The sequence below is a fragment of the Ranitomeya variabilis genome, chromosome 1 (assembly GCF_051348905.1).
Source record: "Ranitomeya variabilis isolate aRanVar5 chromosome 1, aRanVar5.hap1, whole genome shotgun sequence".
NCBI classification, from domain to species: Eukaryota; Metazoa; Chordata; class Amphibia; order Anura; family Dendrobatidae; genus Ranitomeya; species Ranitomeya variabilis.
Window position 1 is genome coordinate 1,085,037,007 of NC_135232.1, and position 19,927 is coordinate 1,085,056,933.

At 42.2% G+C, this 19,927-nt stretch overlaps 1 protein-coding gene across 2 annotated transcripts in view; it reads left to right on the plus strand.

Annotated features, from left to right (window-relative positions):
• Positions 1–365: 365 nt before the first annotated feature.
• The window catches only part of PPARGC1A (PPARG coactivator 1 alpha), a 141,042-nt gene continuing 121,480 nt past the window's right edge, over positions 366–19,927 (plus strand). For both annotated transcript variants that reach the window (XM_077279963.1, XM_077279964.1), the window contains exons 1-2: positions 366–614; positions 3,417–3,596. In XM_077279963.1, coding sequence (XP_077136078.1) covers positions 567–614; positions 3,417–3,596 — 228 coding nt within the window. In that variant the 5' untranslated portion in view covers positions 366–566. The remainder of the gene's footprint in view (positions 615–3,416; positions 3,597–19,927) is intronic.

The window sequence follows — 19,927 nt, forward strand, 5'->3', positions numbered from 1 at the left end:
TCGTCCATCACTCTTGCTCACTTGTATAAGAGGAGAGCATGAAGCAATTCTACTCATCTCCTCCTCCTCCTCCTCCTGTAAGTCTCCGCAGTCCAAACCCAAAGCCTCGTCCCATCTCCTGGTGCTCACAGTCAGCTCCCACGGCAGGCTGCTTGTCCTGAGAGGGTTAAACGCGGAGGAATGGCCACACTGCAGTGTGAGCTGGGCTCTGGCAGCCTGGAGTTGGCATGGATGGATGGATGAGGAGGAGGAGGAGGGTGGCAGCCTGCTCCACCGCGGCGCGGAAGGGGTTAACCGCGGCTGGGAAGCTTCATTTCACAGGAGCTGGGTCTGCCTCGCCGTGACATCACACAGCTCGGAGGAGCAGCAGCAGCGGCGGCAGCAGCAGGGCAGGCAGAGGGGCAGACCAGCCTACTTTATAGCTGGGTCATGTGACTGGGAACAGTAGTAAGACAGGTGCCTTCAGCTGAGCCTCAGTGAGGGGCTAGTCGCCTGCATGAGTGTTCGCTCTGTGTGCGCCTGTGGATTGGACTTCCAAAGCTTTACTGCCGTCATTCAGGGACTGAATGGCGTGGGACATGTGCAACCAGGACTCTGTATGGAGTGACATAGAGGTGAGCATGCACACAAACCCTTTCGAAACCTACAGCCTTGCATTCTCTTTTTTTTTTTTTGCATGCACATTTTATTTTATTTTATTTTTTTTGCAATATTTTACAATTTTTTTTTTGCTTTTTTTTTATTTTTTATTATTATTCCTTTGCAATAGACTTGTAAGCCCCCAAACAGATGAAGCCTTGCACTGTATGGAGGAAGAAGTCTTCACATTTTCTGCAGGCTATTTTAAGGTTTTTTACTTGTATGATGCTGGAGCCAGAGATTAGCTGCTGTCATCAGTGCCTCTTGCAGTTGGAAACTATTTGCATGTGTCTTTGGCTGTGTCTCTCTCCAGTCACATGCAATATGTATGCTCCAAGATATTGATATGAATCAGTGTCTGAAGTCTTTCCAGTGGCCTGCTTGGAAGCCAGCCATGGCTATTTATATAACAATTAACTTAAAAATAATCGCACTTATTGCTGCCTGCATTCTGCTCGTCCATTGGGAGATGTATGGCTTATCCTATGCCTGGGTAATTATTATGGCATGGTTGTCAGGATGCTGCTGCTACTTTCTTCTATTATTATTTATGATGATAATATTGATGGTTATTACTGCTGGGGTTTGTCTGATGGTGGCTCCCTTTGCTGGCCAGAACAGGTCCATGTATCACTACTACTCTGCATGATGGAGATGAGCTGTTTATTCCCATTTGTGATAATAGGGTGAATGCTGGAGAATAGCAAGTGTATGGGATGGTGCTGTGTATGATGTTGCTGCTTGTGTAAAAATAGGTAGCCATACATCAATTCTACAGCTACAATTCATATTGAGGGGTGGGGGGATTAAAAAGCCAGCAGTTCTGGACTAGTCCCTGGAGTGTGATGTAGGAGATACAGTTCTGCAGGTTTGGCATTCTACAATTGTGATGTAGAATGGGAAGGAAACTTTGTATCCAAATAAACCAGAAATAATTGTATCAATATTTATTGATACATTTGACATATGTTTATCCTATTTTTATTCTATGCATGCATTTGGATTGTCATTTTTTTTGCATTACAGATGCTCTATTAATAATAATAATAATGCATGCAAACATTAATTCTTCTGATCGACTAACAGAACAGTAAGTGAAGCAGCTCCCGACTGCAAAGTCCTAATTGTTTTTGAGTAGCCCAGAGTCCTGTGGCTGGCTGTGGAAGCTGGTCGCTTGGGTCTCAGCTGCTGTATCCTCATTTTTCCATCATGCATTATTCCTGATGCCGCCTAGGAGCTGATTGAGGAGCAGCTAGCACGGAAATACCCGAGATTTATTTTTTGTAAAACCAATGATTGCAAGTAACGTATCAACAGTCATTGATCTTATGATCGCCATGGTTTGATCTGGCATATCTTATTATTGTATGCAGAAGCGGATTAACTCTTGGTGTTGCCTGAGTCACAATTTGCTGCTGGAGATGCATGCATACATCCCCGTTCCCCGTTGAACACTGTAGGCTTTTTTTTTTTTTCATATTGTACATGAAGCTAATTTGTGAAGCTTGGTAAACTGAAAAAAAAAAAAAAAAAACGCTGATTAAAAAGGGGAAAAAAAAACACTTGCTGGAAAATACAATCTGTCTGCTGCTCCCAGAACAGGACAGACCGATGCTCATATTAATAAAGGCCCACGTAGCTCAAGTCCCAGATGTTTCACGTTTTAATGAGGACGATGTGCGAGGAGATTGCGAAGATTGATAGAGCCGTTCTTACAGGACACATTGCAACAAGTTTACCATCCCCTGGCGCTCTTTCTAGGTCTATCTGCACTTCCCAAATGCCAAAATACAAGTCTGACGTTGAATTGACCCCTCAAATTGGTGTTTTCAGATGACAGATGACACCTGTCATCTTCTGCTTTAAGGCCACCTGAACCTGAAGTTCTACAGACACTTGCATGCAATGATATAGAATTCCATCAATGGTCATTTTTAGCCTATTTTTTCGATCCCTGTAAGCATAGAATTCCAACATAATCGATAACTTTTGCAGAGACCAATGGTCATTTTTTTGTCTGTTTTTTTTCGATCCCTCCCAGCATAGAATTCCAACATCGTCGATAACTTTTACAGTGACCAATGGTCATTTTCAGCCTGGTTTTGACATGTAGGGTATAGGAAGTGGATGGCGTAAAAAATTGATAAGCACCTGTTAGAGATGTGTGATAAAGTGGCAGGAATGTGACTGTGACAGGAGAGGACAGTTAGGCGTGTGAAGCCTGGAACCTACTGAAAGGTCAGATTACTTGGTTTTCCTTGGTCAACATGCTATCCAAAGCTCGCTAGATGAACTCATGAATAGAGTATCAATCTTTTACAGTCATCTGATTCTTTTGGCTCCAAAATGTTGCTTCCAGAAATGTTCTACCCAACTGATGCTTTTTGTAGATAGAATGACTTGCAAGTGTCCTAGATATATCAAAATAGGCATTGAAATGTCATCTTGTTACACCATGGCTATGCACTTTCAAGAAAAGCCTTTCTATGAAAATATTTATTGGCCAAGAATTAAAATATAGCAAGTGTGCCCCTGCTGACCCTCCTGAGTGAGGCTTTATGAAATGTGGCAGTGAGCCATATACTGATGAGACATTTTGATGGCCACATGTATGGTTGAAAGATTGTTCAATCTGGAAGGCTTCCAAACTTTTCAAGCATAGTGTAACCTTGATGGACACCAAGAAAAGAAATACCTGATCTCAAGATACAAGAGGCTGATTGTATGTCATCAGATGGTGGTAAAAAAAAGTGATGATTATTCTATGTTTCTTGCAGTGCGCTGCTCTGGTTGGCGAAGACCAGCCCCTTTGCCCCGATCTTCCGGAACTGGATCTTTCTGAACTTGATGTAAATGACTTGGATGCAGACAGCTTTTTGGGTGGATTAAAGTGGTACAGTGACCAATCAGAAAACATTTCCAATCAATACAGCAACGAGTCGTCAAACATATTTGAGGTACGGTACCTGCCGGTGGATCAGTTGATGTTTGTTTTTTTGTCATGTGCTTTTGAGTTACTCTTGTGAAATGTGTATACATTCAGATGCAATAATGCCCAACAAAACATGTGAAAGGTTTTGCAATATTTGGAAAGTATCTCATATGACTGGGAGATTTTCAAAAAAATACATCTCTGCAGATCATGAAGGATGATGCCTTATTGGCCACCAGCTTGTAGAGTATAAATAAAGTTATGTTCCCTCTGGCTGTTGGGTTTCTCGGGGTAGTTCTCGTAAGACTAAGGAAATTAAACATAGGATTTTACAAATATGCTGAATATTTAGCTGGAGTAGAACCTGTGGCCAAAAGTTTCTATTGGAAGTCATTGTTTCAAGTCTTGTAACGGGACTCGAGTGGCACTTATAAGCACTTATACGCGTTATATTGGCCCAGCGCCACGTGGGTAACTTGAGTCCTGCATGATGCATCATTTATACGGGGAACACATCTATATAGACATATCAAATGCAACTTATTTATCTCTACCCTTCATTATTATGGATTAGCGAGTTATACTTTTACTAGCACACTATCGTTTACATCACTTAGCGATTCTGTTACTGGAATTAAGGGCAGGAGCCAGGTAGTCATTTCACACAATTTGCTCCTGATATCTTAACATGTTGGGTTCATTTTTTTTTTATGAAAATTCTTATTCCATGGTTTCTTCAAACTCTACCAAACTTATAATATTGATTATTTTTTCAAAGCCTTTTCGAGGGGATAGATTCGGCCATTTTGAATTCTCGTTAAGACTCGTTGACTCAAGGATGTAATGAGTCCTTTATGTCACCAGTGCAAGTTTATTGAAATACTTAATTGCTCAATTATGTTTTGACCTCCCTGAGGTCATTTCTCTACCACAATGACCTCTTCCATAACATTCAGTATAGCTAAAATTTGGTTGAAACACATCGGCTTTTAATAACTCCCCCCCATTATATAGGCTACTGCCAGAAATTGTCTTTATTGATTTATGCCTCCAGTTCACAAGATGAGGGAAGAGACAGTGACAAATAAGGACTACTTTCATGTCTAAAGTGGAATGCCTTAAAAGACAGCTGCATCAATTGTTGTCCTTGAACTTCACCAGTGCTTCCTTTGTCAGTGTAACATTACACTGGCATGAAAAAACCCAAGTACACAACGAGGAGAGTGGCCTAGCCACGTGCCCTATTATGTTACAGCAGTTAGTTGATGGAAAAGCCTTAATTGAAATGGACAACATGTCTTTATTTAACCAGTTTGTCGCTGGTAGGCTATTTTAGGTCCATCACAAATAAGTTCCTATGCCTATGTAATGACATCAGATTGCACAGAGTGGAATGTTATATATAAATGTTGCATCGGCTCGTGAGATGGTGCGAGATTAATCAGACAGATGGCATTATAGATTCTTCATGAGTCATATCATTTCAAGAAGGACCTAGGAAAAAGGACTATCCAGGTATATAATTAACATCAGTACCAATCGTAGACTGAATTATTGCGTGAATAATGTTAAAGAAAAGAAAAAGTTGTAACTATTTAGAACTTATTTCCATGGTCCGGAAACTTTTCTCTTTCAGGAGTTCTCCCCTTTCAGAAAAGTTTTCCTGATATGTTCAATGACTGATCTTTACTCACCTCCCCGGGCCCAACACTGGGTCTCCACTAGTGACCAAGTCTCAGTTGTTTGACTGCAGCAATCGCTAAGCAGCAGCTCTGTCAGTGTGATATCACCACTGCAGCCAAGCAACAAAGACTGGGGCAGCTACAGAGACACCGAGCTGGACCTGGGAAGGGTGAGTAAAGCTCAGTTATTTTTAGTGATTAGATCAAATGGTGAAAACTTTTGTGAAAGGGCATCCTTTAAGGAGACCACGTGAGTATGAAGTCTTATTATCAGTGCTCCATGAAAAAAACATGTAAATTAGCTCTCCTTGACATAACGAAAGCCTCACTAGTGCCATCTATTTTAGGTAAGACAGTGTTAGACCCTTGAGAAGATGTGGACAGGGGCAAAAGCACGCACAAAAGAGGGCAATACCGTCTGGTGAAGGATAAGTGAAAGCGATGGTAGCTGTCACCCGAAGGAGTTGCCTGCAGGCGAAACACATATAAAATCATGGAAAGCCGCCGCTGCTGCACCATGGCTGGAGGAAATGGTTCTTCCTGGTGTATAAATGCAGAATTGGAATGGGCTTGTTTAAGCAGGGTGCACTGAGCAAATAAAGATCTTTGGGATTCCAAATTGGTTTTAATTAATACTAACTCGTTTCTGAGCCAGACAGATGCCTTTTTTCAAGTGTAAGACCCTTGCAACATTACTAGGCATAGTAGCCAATCCAGAAACCCATATACATACAGCTGTTTTGGGTTTCTTCAACCTCCTCAGTACAGAGCACGGTTTTCCTTACTGAATGCGACTCCCGGTTTAGTCACTCTTGATTTATTATACAAAATAGCTCTCTTTTGAGAGGATAAAGTCTGTAAAGTGTCAGCTATGGGTGGACATTAAAGGGAATCTGTCACCCCAAAAATCATATATGAGCTAAGGCCTCCGGCATCAGGGGCTTATATACAGCATTCTGTAATGCTGTAGATAAACCCCCAATGTAACCTGAAAGATAAGAAAAACAGGTTATATTATACTCACCCAGGGGCGGTCCCGCTGCGTTCTGGTCCGATGGGCATCGCGGTCCGGTCCGGGGCCTCCTATCTTCATCAGATGACGTCCTCTTCTTGTCTTCCTGCTGCGGCTCTGACGCAGGCGTACTTTGTCTGACCTGTTGAGGGCAGAGCAAAGTACTGCAGTGCTCAGGCACTGGGCCTCTCTGACCTTTCCCGGGACCTGCACACTGCAGTACTTTGCTCTGCCCTCAACAGGGCAGACAAAGTACGCCTGCGCCAGAGCTGCAGCAGGAAGACAAGAAGAGGACGTCATGAAGATGGGAGGCGCCGGACCCGGACCACGACGCCCATCGGACCGGACCGCACTGGGACCGCCCCTGGGTGAGTTTAATATAACCTGTTTTTCTCATCTTTCAGATTACATTGGGGGCTTATCTACAGCATTACAGAATGCTGTAGATAAGCCCCTGATGCCGGTGGCCTTAGCTTGTATACGATTTTTGGGGTGACAGATTCCCTTTAACTTGCACCATATCCACCAAAAGGGGCACTAGAAAGGCTCCATGTTATTCCGTATTTCCCAGGGGCATCACCCTAAGGCTGTGTTCACACGTTGCATTTTTTCTGCGTTTTTTAATGCAAATTAAAAGCTGCTTTTTACAGTACCAACAAAAGCTGTGAGAGATCAGAAATCTCATGCACACACATTGGTTTTATTTCCTGACTGAATTGGAAAACCTATGCGTTTTTGCAAACTACAGCATGTCCCTTCTTTCAGCGTTTTTGCAGCTCGTTTTTCACCCATAGAAAGCAACGAGTAAGTGCAAAAAAGCTGCAAAAAAAGCATAAAAACCTGCTTTTTTTAAAGCAGCTGCTTTACTGCCAAAAAAGCAGGTTTTACCTGCAGAAAAAATGCAGTATGTGAACATAGCCTTAGCTGGATCTCTGCATAGTAAATCAGTACCGTTCAGCAAGGTTTGCTATGGTCAGGGCTGGAAATGCTAATTCTTTCGTAGCTTTTTGTCTTTAATAATTTGCCAGACCCATGAAAGAGGTTTATATGTAATAAAATGCAATGCCTATAAGACATTTGACTCCTGACCTAGAAAAGAAAATTGGATGTATTACCGTTAATTTGGACAAAAGTATTTTATAATAGATCTTTGGCTTAATAACAGTCTCTGTAGGGTTAAAAAGACATTTTCTCCTTTTTTAGGGCAATTTGCCAGTTCCATCCCAACGTTCTTTTTAACTCCCCGGTATTCTCATTCCTGCTGACTTTATAATTATACCGTATTTTGCTGAAGCACATTAATATATCTGCCTAAACCATTTCATTATGCCTACCGGTGTAGACTGGAACAGAGTGAAAGAACGTGGCGTTACATATTTTATAGGACAGCGAGTCCCTACATTGTAGACCTCTTCGTAATACGACCCGTCTTTTGCCCCATTTCTTAGTAGGTCTTGTGACTTCTCCCACGAGAAGGTCGGAAGGGTTTACATTACACTGTTTCCTAAACTTGGCATCGCGTTACGTGTGAATATGACCAGACTTGTACTATGACTTTTAATCTCTCCATAAGCCAAACCCTGCAATTCCAAATATCCTGATTAATTTGATTACAAAGTAGAAGCGGGCTGGTATCACGCTGCCAATGATTTTCCTCTGCGTCCACTGCCCACTCAGGTTTCCCCTGTCATTATGTTCAGTCACATGCTCAGAGGAAGGCATGTCAGCGAGCGAGCGGCCTGCGTCTTCCTGCTCGGGTTTATGTGACTCCGGCTGTAGCTAGCAGGAGGCCGGTTGTTTCCAGACTCTAGGGAATTATGTGCCTTTCAGTGGGTGTGAGGGAGGCTGTCTTGGCTGAGTGCATTGCAAGAATAAAAAAAGTAATAAAGTCACAAGACTCAGACTTACAGGTATGACAACAGGTATATTGTCTCCTCAATAACCCCTGTCCCTGCGTCTGTGCAAGGACACCCGCTTTAGCGAGACACAAAGGCTAGCTTTGTTACAGGCTAGGTTTAGGAAAATAAGGGAGAACTGGCACCCGCTTTTCAGAACTTTGCATCATATCACCCTTGACTTGGGCTTTTGTGTTAGGGTTCTGCGTAACGCCAGATTGCTACAATCAGCTCTGTGTGACTGAAGCAATGACGTCCTACCGCGCTGCTTTCCCATGGCACGCTTAGCGTTCGCACTGGGCACAATCAGGTTTTTATGAATATATCTACACCTACTGGTTGGCATTGATATTATAATCCAATTAGTTAGTGTTCATGGAGTGTGTGTGTGGGGGGGGTGTTACCATTTGTTATACTACTATTAGCTCAATAGGGATCAGTTGATCCCGTCCGTATGGAAATGGGGAAGAAAGTGGTCCTCTTATTCTGCTAAGGCAACTCCAAGATCACCGCAGTAATGTATAGTCACTATTAATTTAGTAATAGTCATTTTCATATAGGTTAATGGTGACTTCACTTATGCTGGAACAAAGCTTATATACCCAAGAAAGTAATTCTTCTCACTCTTTTTCTAATTATTTACATAAATGTTTGCTGAAGGGGTCGAAATACTGCTCCTATAAAGAAAGCACCACTCCAGTGTTTGCTTTTTTTTATTACAGCGCTGGAGTGGTGCTACTAATCTAAGTTCCCTGCCCCATGTCTTATACTTACCAGCCGCCTTCTTCTTCTGTTATCGGCACCACTCGGGTCAGTCTCCAGCAGTTTGTGACCAGTTTGTGACGATCCGGAAGTCACATCTCAATGTAAGTCTATGAGAACCAGAATGAGGCCAGAACGAGGATCCCATAGACTTACATTGAGAGCTTCAGACCGTTACCTCTGACCTACTGAATCCATTAATCAGCCATGCATTTTTCTTTCATTTGCATCAATTTTCCAAAGACTTCAATGTTAAAAAAAAAACGGATCCAGCCTAGGTCTGTTATTTAAAAACTGACTGCAAAGTTGTTCTGCGACACTTTTTTTGGCCAATGGATTCTACTGGATCTGTTATAATTGATCATTACGGGACATGTGAACATAGCCTTACACATAGTCCAACATGTACCAAGAAGGGTTAGGCCTATACTCACAAACTTACAATCTATGAAAAAAACAAAAAATGGACGGACCTCAGGGTAATCCGTTGTCGCACCCCTCTGCTTATTCCGGTATTCCGTTTCCTAAAACATATCAGATGAATGAAATGTTCGAAGAAATAGTAGAGCCTAAGAAGTAAGGGTTAAATTGATGCAGAATTGAATAAATCCTATTTGGATCCTTTTCTTACTAACAGATTGGAGTTCTAAGATAATAATAAAAGAAAAAATATAGGATAGACTTTTTTTTTAATTAAAATGTTATACCCTTTGTATTTGCATTTTTTTTTTATTTGCATTTTTTATTTAATTTGGATGGATTTTCCTAGCAGCGAAGACGGGGTTAATAGTATCCTGTGGCCAATAAAGGATTTGGCCTTCCCAAAAAAATAAAATGCCTGTAGCATTGTTATTTTGTCAACCAGTAGGTGTCACCCGGTAATCAGTCTCTCGGCAGGGTGCTGAGTCAACATTACTCACAAGTATTCTCACTTAGGAATGCAATCTAAATCCTCTGCTTTATATCTATAGCTCAGTCTGTGAGCATTTTACAGGAGCTGGGACTCCGGCAAAGCACATTTACATAACAGAACGGTAATGTCGGCCTCATGAAATGCATAGTGTATATTAGCGGGAAAAGGCAAATTGTTTTACTGATGATCGAAATAGGCCGATATGATTGCAGCTGCCTCGTCTTCCGAATGAGGGCAGAGAATGAATCAGCTGGAAAAAAAAAATAATAAAAAAGCCGAGAGTTTGTCATTCTTGGCACAGGACAGATTTTACAAAGATGAATGACTTTCCGCCAACGTCACCCGCGTGCAGCTCTGTGGCATTGAGACGAATTTTGTAACTTTATCAGGTTGCGTAGAGTTAGATTACGAGCGTTCAGCAGATCTGCCAGCTTCGTTACTACTGCAGGTTATTCATTGTAAGACCGATTAATGAGTTACCAGATCTTGCGTAAAATGACTTGGCTTCACTTTAAAACAAGTATCGGCGTTGTATTCGCCAGTCTTGTGACCGATGTTAATGGGTTTTCAGTCAAACTAAACCTCTATAGAATTTTCTACTTTTTCCATTTTTAATTTCACTGTAATGGCAGTGCCTGGGGCTAAAAGTTGAAGGAGATGGAATTTAAACGGGGAAAAGTCATTGCGATGACTGCCGGGGCCTCAGGTTCTAGTAAGCAAGAACTAAATATGGCTCATTGGTTAGCACCACAGCCTTGCTGGGGTCAAATCCACCAAGGAGAACATCTACAAGGAGTTTGTATGTTCTCCCTGTGTTTGCCTGGGTTTCCTCCTGGTTCTCTGGTTTCCTCCCACACTCCATAGACATACTGATAGGGAATCTAGATTGTGAGCCCCAATGGGAACAGTGATGGTGATGTCTGTATAGCACTATATAAGCAATGCATAATAAATATATATGAATTGTACCGCCAACCACATATCATTTTTTTTCGATTGTTTCGCTTTTTTTTTTGTTCAGTGCCTCTAAATTACAGATCTGTGCATCGCCTGTACTTGTCTGGCCCTTGCCTGTGTGTAAGGGGCTGATTACACCCTGGGAAAATCATTCTTACTTTTACAGGATGAGCAGTCGGAAAAAAAAGGCAATCCTGTTGCCAAAAAGAAAGGTCCACTTTCAAGATAGTCAATGGGAATTTCTCACAACACTAGGAATCAGCACGGAACTTGAGGCTCACATTATCTATTACCTATTCTAAGATGAAGGGTTTCCCAAAATTTGAGGTATGGTGATGTGAACCAGAAATATAGGGGAAAAACTCTCCCTTGGAACCACCAATTTTTTTCCCCATTTAAATAGTACTTAAAGGAATTGTCAAGGAACACAAAACATGGACTAAAGGCAAGACATGCCTAAAAATGTTAAAAAAATAGTTTAATAACCATTTGCTCCAGTGCTGACACTGTAATGGTCCCCACAGATCTTTCTTATCTGAAGCGATGATGACATTATCGTGACCACTGCAGCCAATCACTGGTCTCAGCACTCTCCTAAAGCATCCCAATGAGGCCAGTGATTGGCTGCTGTGGTAATATGGGCAGTTGTGACTTTATTGCACAGGAGAGTAAACCGAGACAAGAGGGGCCACCCAAACACCGATGTTGGAGCTGTTGGAATTTGCTGGTTGCGACCCCATTCTCTTGCACTGTCGTGCGATGTAGCAGCGGCACCACATAGAAGAAAATGCGGGAACATTACCATGCGTGGTGATCCTATCTAGTCAGTGGCAGGATTATTTGCTCAATTTAGGGTACATTTAGGGTACGTGGCGATTTGTTGCGTGACACTCAGATCACAGCATCTTGTTGCGACCTCGTAATTAATGATTTCTTATGGTGTCACATTTAAACCGGTCACCTACCACAACTGTGATAGGGTCACAAATGTTTCCAGATGTTTTAGATTTTACACAGCTGCTTTCACGTAGCTCACGACTCACTTGCCGTAGACTTCTCAGCACTAAAATATCGTGCAAAAGCAAGTTGCAGGCAGTTGCGCAGAAAATATTGGTTGCATGGCTTGTCTAAAGGCAGCCATACACATTAGACTACTGTAGGCCACGTCTGCCTATATTGATGGGCTTGGCCAACCCTCTAATTTACAGTATATGGGAGCCCTATATACTGGGGCGGACACATAATTGGTGTGACCTATGCAGTCGCCTAGAGGCCCAAGAGATACGGGGGCCCATTTCTACTTCCAAGGCAGGTGGAATTGTGCACTATGATGATATATTGGACTGAAAAGGGCCCATACATTGTTCTTGCACAGGGGCACCCTCTGTTTATATCTGCCCGTATACATCCGTAATGTCTGATTTCGGATTGCCAATCTATTTTGTTCTGACAGAGATAAGCCACTACCAGACATATCTGATGGTGGCTGTCTTGTAGAGAGCACAAGAGCCCTCAGAGGAGTGAGAGTTTGTGTATATGGGAGAGCCGGCCAAGATGGCTGCTGGCCGAGCATTGTTCCGTTGACAGCCATATCGTGTACGGGAGGCTGTCGCGGCACACGTGTCGTAGCCCCATCATTATTGAATGTTCAACAAAAAGCCATTTTAACCCCTAAATCACCTTAACTCTGCTTGTCTAAGATCATAGATTGTCTTGGGTTGTTATACTTCTTCTAGACATATGTTTCTCCATTGTTAAGTGGTTAGGAGAGGTTATCTGACCGGTTACTTAACAACTGAGTGTTTCATGTATGCGATAGTATTATAAAACATTAAAGCCTATCAAAAGCTTTACAAGAGCGGATATTATATGCGCAGTTTAATGTCATATCTGTAGTTACAATGAAGGAACAAGATAGAGTAAGATACAGAGTACAAACATATCTAGATTACGATGAGCCAAGTTCAACTCGGGCCTAGTTGTTGCCTTTCTTAATCAAAACTACTCAAAGTTGCCCATGGCAACCTGTCACAGGGCAGATCTCATTTTACCATTGATCTTGTAAAAATGAAAGCAGGGCTGTAATAGCTATGGGCAACATAGACTTTTTATGTGGATGGTTTTGGATAAACAGGGTACAGTAAGTCACACGTATCAAAGCTGTCTGATGGTGAAACTGCCTTTGTTGCCTGTAGCAGCCAATTAAAAATCAGCTTTCTTTTTCCACAGAAGTTTTATGAAATTAAAACTGAGTTCTGATTGGTTGCTTTACAGTGAAGTCAGTTTTCAGACAGTTTTGATAAATGAGGCCTAATAAATGTATTACTGGCAGCATCGCTATTAGTTTTTATATGCTGCTCTGCCATTATTTATTTATTATGCTTTTGTAGCACCATCATATTTTGCAGCGCTTTACAGACATCATCATCACTGTCCCAATTGGGGCTCACAATCTAAATTCCCTAGCAGTATGTTTTTGGAGTGTGGGAGGAAAACGGAGTACCCAGAGGAAACCCACGCAAACACGGAGAGAACATGCAAACTCCTTGCAGATGTTGTCCTTGATGGAATTTGAACCCAAGGCCCCACTGCTGCAAGTCAACAGTAGTAACCACTGAGCCACCGTGCTGCTCTACCATCACCCATTGTTAGTAAACGTAGCCCTGCTGGTCGCACATGATCTATATAAGTCCAGGCTTTTGCATAGAGACATGTAACTAAAAGTATGCACTCATTTAGTGATCAATGGACATACAATTTCAGTTTTTCCTGCAAAATCACCATTAGTTATCTCTTTTGGTCCACTGGTTTCAGCTGCATGAAGCTCCTGCAACAGAGAATCTAGAAGGAAAAGTAATCCAGTGGATAACTGGAAATAGCTGATAAAGTCTATGGAGAACATTTCTTTCTAAAGCCGACTTAACACCCGAGTTCCGTGGACTGAGTAGGGGCCATGATGGATGAATTGGTCTTTGGTCTCCTGACCTGAACTAGACAGGCTGATAGGAATATATGAGAAGGTTGAGTGATACTCAGATCTGTGAAGTCGACCTAATACACAATCCTGCATGGTTTCATGAATAAACGTGATGCTCATTATCCATACGGTCTCAGGATGGGGCAGCAGAGTGATCAACCTTGGACAATTCGTAATTTTATTTAGTTTTTTTTTAATGGCCTTCGGCTTGATCTTGAGCCATGGTGACTTAATGGATGAATGATTTATAGGAAGATCGATCTTGTACAAGCCTAGATATTCGAACTAACCTCATCCTGAAAGCAAGACAACTGGTATCAGGAGTGAACCGCAAGCATTGATACAATACAGTTATATTCTCCATTCATGTTATAGCCTCTTGTATTGTCCTTCTAAAGTTAAAATGTCTCCTGGATGCAAAGTATCTACGTATCAGGTGTTGTGTAAGTTGCTCTCTTACAACCATTTCCATGCTGGGACAGGAAAACTGTCTTGGTCTCCTTCCAACTCTTGGCTTCTCTTGTAGAAGAGAAGGATTGTGTGACCCTTTGGCTGGTTTCCCACTTTCGTCATTTGCTAAGATTGCATTGCCTGTGCAGAAGGAGGACTGTAAGCAGGTTCACATTGACCATTCATGGGGAAGGAGAATAGGGGCCACTTGAAATAAGCCATGCTTTCCACAGATACACTTTATAGACATAAGTATTGGGACACACGTCTTGATCACTGAATTCAGCTTTTTCATTGAGTCCCATTACTACTTCGTATAAAATCCAACCTTTGACTGTGCCGTCTGCCTTTACTAACGTGTGACAGAATGGCTCCTTCTAAAAACTCACCAATGTAATTCCATAATAGGATGCCATCGTTTTAAGTTAGTTGATGATTTTTTTTCCCTAAATAATCCAAAATTAACACTGAGTGATGTTAATGAAAAGTAGAAGCATTTGGGAGCCACAGTTCTATTGAAAAGACATTTTAAAGAGGACCTAACGCTGGATTTTTTTTTAATTTAAACTGAGTTACTCCTCCAATTGGATCTGCTCCACTGATTTTCAAACAGGTTTTCTTTTTCTTCCATGCCCCTCCTTTCCAAAGTTATGCCCCTGGTTAATAATTTTGTCTTCAACCAACTGGGCGTATTCCACAGAACATTTGTATTTTTTTCTCTACCACTGGCCAATCAATGCACGGCCGTGCCCACTGTAGTATATGCCCAGTTGGTTGATGGTAAAATTTGCAACATTCATACCAGGGTGCATAATTTTGGAATGGAGAGGCACAGAGGAGAAAGAAAAACTGTTCCAGCATCAGTGAAGCCAGCACCAAGTGGAAGAGGAACTCACTTTAAAGGGAATCTGTCACCTCATTTTTCGTATATAAGCTGCGGCCACGTCATTAGGGGCTTATCTACTAGCCCCCGATGTAACCTGAAAGATAAGAAAAACAAGTTAGATTATACCACCCAGGGACGGTGCGGTCCGGGTCCGATGGGCATCGCAGTCCGGGTCTGGCGCCTCCCATCTTCATGCATCCTCATTGCTTCTGTCGCGGCTCATGTGCAGGCGTAATTCTCTGCCCTGTTGAGGGCTGATCGAAGTACTGCAGTGCGCAGGCGCCCGGAAAGCTCAGAGTGGCCCGGCACCTGCGCGCTGCAGTACTTCACTCTGCCCTCAACAGGGCAAATCAGTATGCCTGCGCAGGAGCCACGACAGACACAAGGATGATGACGACATCGTATGAAGATGGGAGGCGCCGGACCTGGACCTGCGACACCCAGCGGACCTGAACCGCACCGGGCCGCCCGTGGGTGAGTATAATCTAACTTATTTTTCTTATCTTTCAGGTTGCATCGGGGGCTTATCTACAGCATTATGGCGATGGCCGCAGCTTCTATGCAAAAAATGAGGTGACAGATTCCCTTTAAATTATGCAAAAAATCCAATGAAAGATCCTCTTTAATGTTTCAGCATGCAAAAACATTTTTGACAATTGTATGCTTCCAACTTAGTGTGAACAATTTGGGAAAGACCTCTTTCTTTGCAACTGTGAATCAGTGCGCAATGCCAAGACCGTAAAGGCATGGTTGGGTGAATTTGGAGGTTGAATGTGACTGGCCGCACAGAGTCTGCACCTCAACTCAATTGAACCTTTCAGATAATCTAGAATGGAAATTACAAGCCCGAGCCTCTTCTCCAACGTGAGTGTCTGACGTCACAAATTGTCTTCTGCATAAATGGGCAAAATTCCCACAGATACACTGCAAAATTTTGTAGAAAGCCCTTCCAGATGAGTAGAAGTTGTTATTTCGGCAAAGGGGTAACTAACTCCATATTAGTGCCTATGGATTTAGTATTGGAAGTCATAAAATCTCCTGTAGGAGGAATGTGGAGGTGTCCCAATAGGGTCTATTTGATGCACAATCTGTAAATCTTGGTTCATGCTTTACATTTGAGTAGTGATGAGCGAGTATACTTGTTGCTCGGGTTTTCCAGAGCACGCTGGGGTGACCTCCGAGTATTTATGACTGCTCGGAGATTTAGTTTTCATCGTGGCAGCTGAATGATTTACAGCTACTAGCCTGCTTGATTATGTGTGGGGATTCCCTAGCAACCAGGCAACCCCCACATGTACTCAGCGTGGCTAGTAGCTGTAAATCATTCAGCTGTGGCGATGAAAATTAAATCTCCGAGCAGTCATAAATACTCGGAGGTCACCCGAGCGTGCTCTGGAAAACCCGAGCAACGAGTTCACTCACTCATCACTACATTTGAGCAAGTTATTTTCCTCGTATTCTTGAACTTTATAAAAAAAAAAGAATTGACAGAACCATGTCTATTCAAATGATATCACCCAAATAGCTATTTGATTGAAATTCAAATGGTATGAATTGTTTCATGTTTCTCAACTTTACTGAGGACATTGTGCAATGCGGAGCTGTCTCTTGTAATGACGCTTCCCAGTGCCAGAAGCCATTTCAAATCACAGACTCTTCCCGTATTACAAAAGGAACAGGAAGGTACAGAAATCAAAGTGTGATTGCTTATACAATTTATACAGCAAATTGCTAGTCCTTCTTAACTCTATAAAAGTGAGCAGGTAAAACCCAGCGAGGTCCCAAAGTCTCCCGTTTATGGGAATATTAGATTTTATAGGACAGGTTTAGGAGACTCATGGCATTGTAATTTCTACCACAATAAATAAGAAACTAAGCTAATGCTGACTCGAGTTGTCAAACTTTACAAGAATAATAAAGCTTGAATGTAAAATATGGAATGACGGTATAGTTAAGCTTAATGTTCTAAGCGACACTACATACTGTATGACAAATTAAAATTTTCAAAAATAGTCATACGATATTGGAAAATGCTGAAATGTGACGGCTGCTGATTTGTAGTTATAGGTTACAGCATATTTATTCACGTACCACTATTATAAAATGCTGGTGAAATACTAAAATAATTCTGGTCAGTAATTTCTAATTTAGCTAGTTGATTCATAGCTATTAGATTGAAGAATAACAAGTTACATTTGGGTTCTTTCACTAAACCGTCACTATACCCCACTGTACCATGGCTATGGTTACTTGGATTTCTAGAGTGCACAGCAATAATGCACACAGTTATGTCACAATACAGGGATAATGCACACAGTGATGTGATAAAAATAGGATTATGGTCACAGCGATATTACAGCACAAAGTTAATGTGCACAGCAATGTCACAGTACAGGTAAAATGCATACAGTGCTGTCACAATACAAGGACAATGCACATTGGGATGTCACAGTACAGGGATAATACACACAGTGATGTCACAGTACAGGGATAATACACACAGTGATGTCACAGTACAGGGATAATATACAGTGATGTCACAGTACAGTGATAACACACACAGTGATGTCACAGTACAGGGATAATACACACAGTGATGTCACAGTACAGGGATAATACACACAGTGATGTCACAGTACAGGGATAACACACACAGTGATGTCACAGTACAGGGATAATACACACAGTGATGTCACAGTACAGGGATAATATACAGTGATGTCACAGTACAGTGATAACACACACAGTGCTGTCACAGTACAGGGATAATACACACAGTGATGTCACAGTACAGGGATAATACACACAGTGATGTCACAGTACAGGGATAATACACACAGTGCTGTCACAGTACAGGGATAATAAACACAGTGATGTCACAGTACAGGGATAATACACACAGTGCTGTCACAGTACAGGGATAATACACACAGTGATGTCACAGTACAGGGATAACACACACAGTGATGTCACAGTACAGGGATAATACACACAGTGATGTCACAGTACAGGGATAACACACACAGTGATGTCACAGTACAGGGATAATACACACAGTGATGTCACAGTACAGGGATAATACACACAGTGATGTCACAGTACAGGGATAATACACACAGTGATGTCACAGTACAGGGATAATACACACAGTGATGTCACAGTACAGGGATAATACACACAGTGATGTCACAGTACAGGGATAATACACACAGTGATGTCACATTACAGGGATAATACACACAGTGATGTCACAGTACAGGGATAATACACACAGTGCTGTCACAGTACAGGGATAACACACACAGTGCTGTCACAGTACAGGGATAATACACACAGTGATGTCACAGTACAGGGATAATACACAGTGCTGTCACAGTACAGGGATAATATACAGTGATGTCACAGTACAGGGATAATACGCACAGTGAAGTCACAGTACAGGGATAATACACACAGTGCTGTCACAGTACAGGGATAATACACAGTGATGTCACAGTACAGCGATAATACGCACAGTGCTGTCACAGTACAGGGATAACACACACAGTTTTGTCACAGTACAGGGATAATACACACAGTGCTGTCACAGTACAGGGATAATACACACAGTGCTGTCACAGTACAGGGATAACACACACAGTGCTGTCACAGTACAGGGATAATACACAGTGCTGTCACAGTACAGGGATAATACACAGTGATGTCACAGTACAGGGATTATACACACAGTGCTGTCACAGTACAGGGATAACACACACAGTGCTGTCACAGTACAGGGATAATACACACAGTGCTGTCACAGTACAGGGATAACACACACAGTGATGTCACAGTACAGGGATAACACACACAGTGCTGTCACAGTACAGGGATAATACACACAGTGCTGTCACAGTACAGGGATAATATACACAGTGCTGTCACAGTACAGGGATAATACACACAGTGATGTCACAGTACAGAGATAATAAACACAGTGCTGTCACAGTACAGGGATAACACACACAGTGATGTCACAGTACAGGGATAACACACACAGTGCTGTCACAGTACAGGGATAATACACAGTGCTGTCACAGTACAGGGATAACACACAGTGCTGTCACAGTACAGGGATAACACACAGTGATGTCACAGTACAGTAATAACACACACAGTGCTGTCACAGTACAGGGATAATACACACAGTGCTGTCACATTACAGGGATAACACACACAGTGCTGTCGCAGTGCAGGGATAACACACACAGTGATGTCACAGTACAGGGATAATACACACAGTGATGTCACAGTACAGCGATAACACACACAGTGATGTCACAGTACAGGGATAATACACACAGTGATGTCACAGTACAGGGATAATACACACAGTGATGTCACAGTACAGGGATAATACGCACAGTGATGTCACAGTACAGGGATAATACACAGTGATGTCACAGTACAGGGATAACACACACAGTTTTGTCACAGTACAGGGATAATACACACAGTGATGTCACAGTACATGGATAATACACACAGTGTTGTCACAGTACAGGGATAATACACACAGTGATGTCACAGTACAGGGATAATACACACAGTGATGTCACATTACAGGGATAATACACACAGTGATGTCACAGTACAGGGATAATACACACAGTGCTGTCACAGTACAGGGATAACACACACAGTGCTGTCACAGTACAGGGATAACACACACAGTGCTGTCACAGTACAGGGATAATACACACAGTGATGTCACAGTACAGGGATAATACACAGTGCTGTCACAGTACAGGGATAATATACAGTGATGTCACAGTACAGGGAT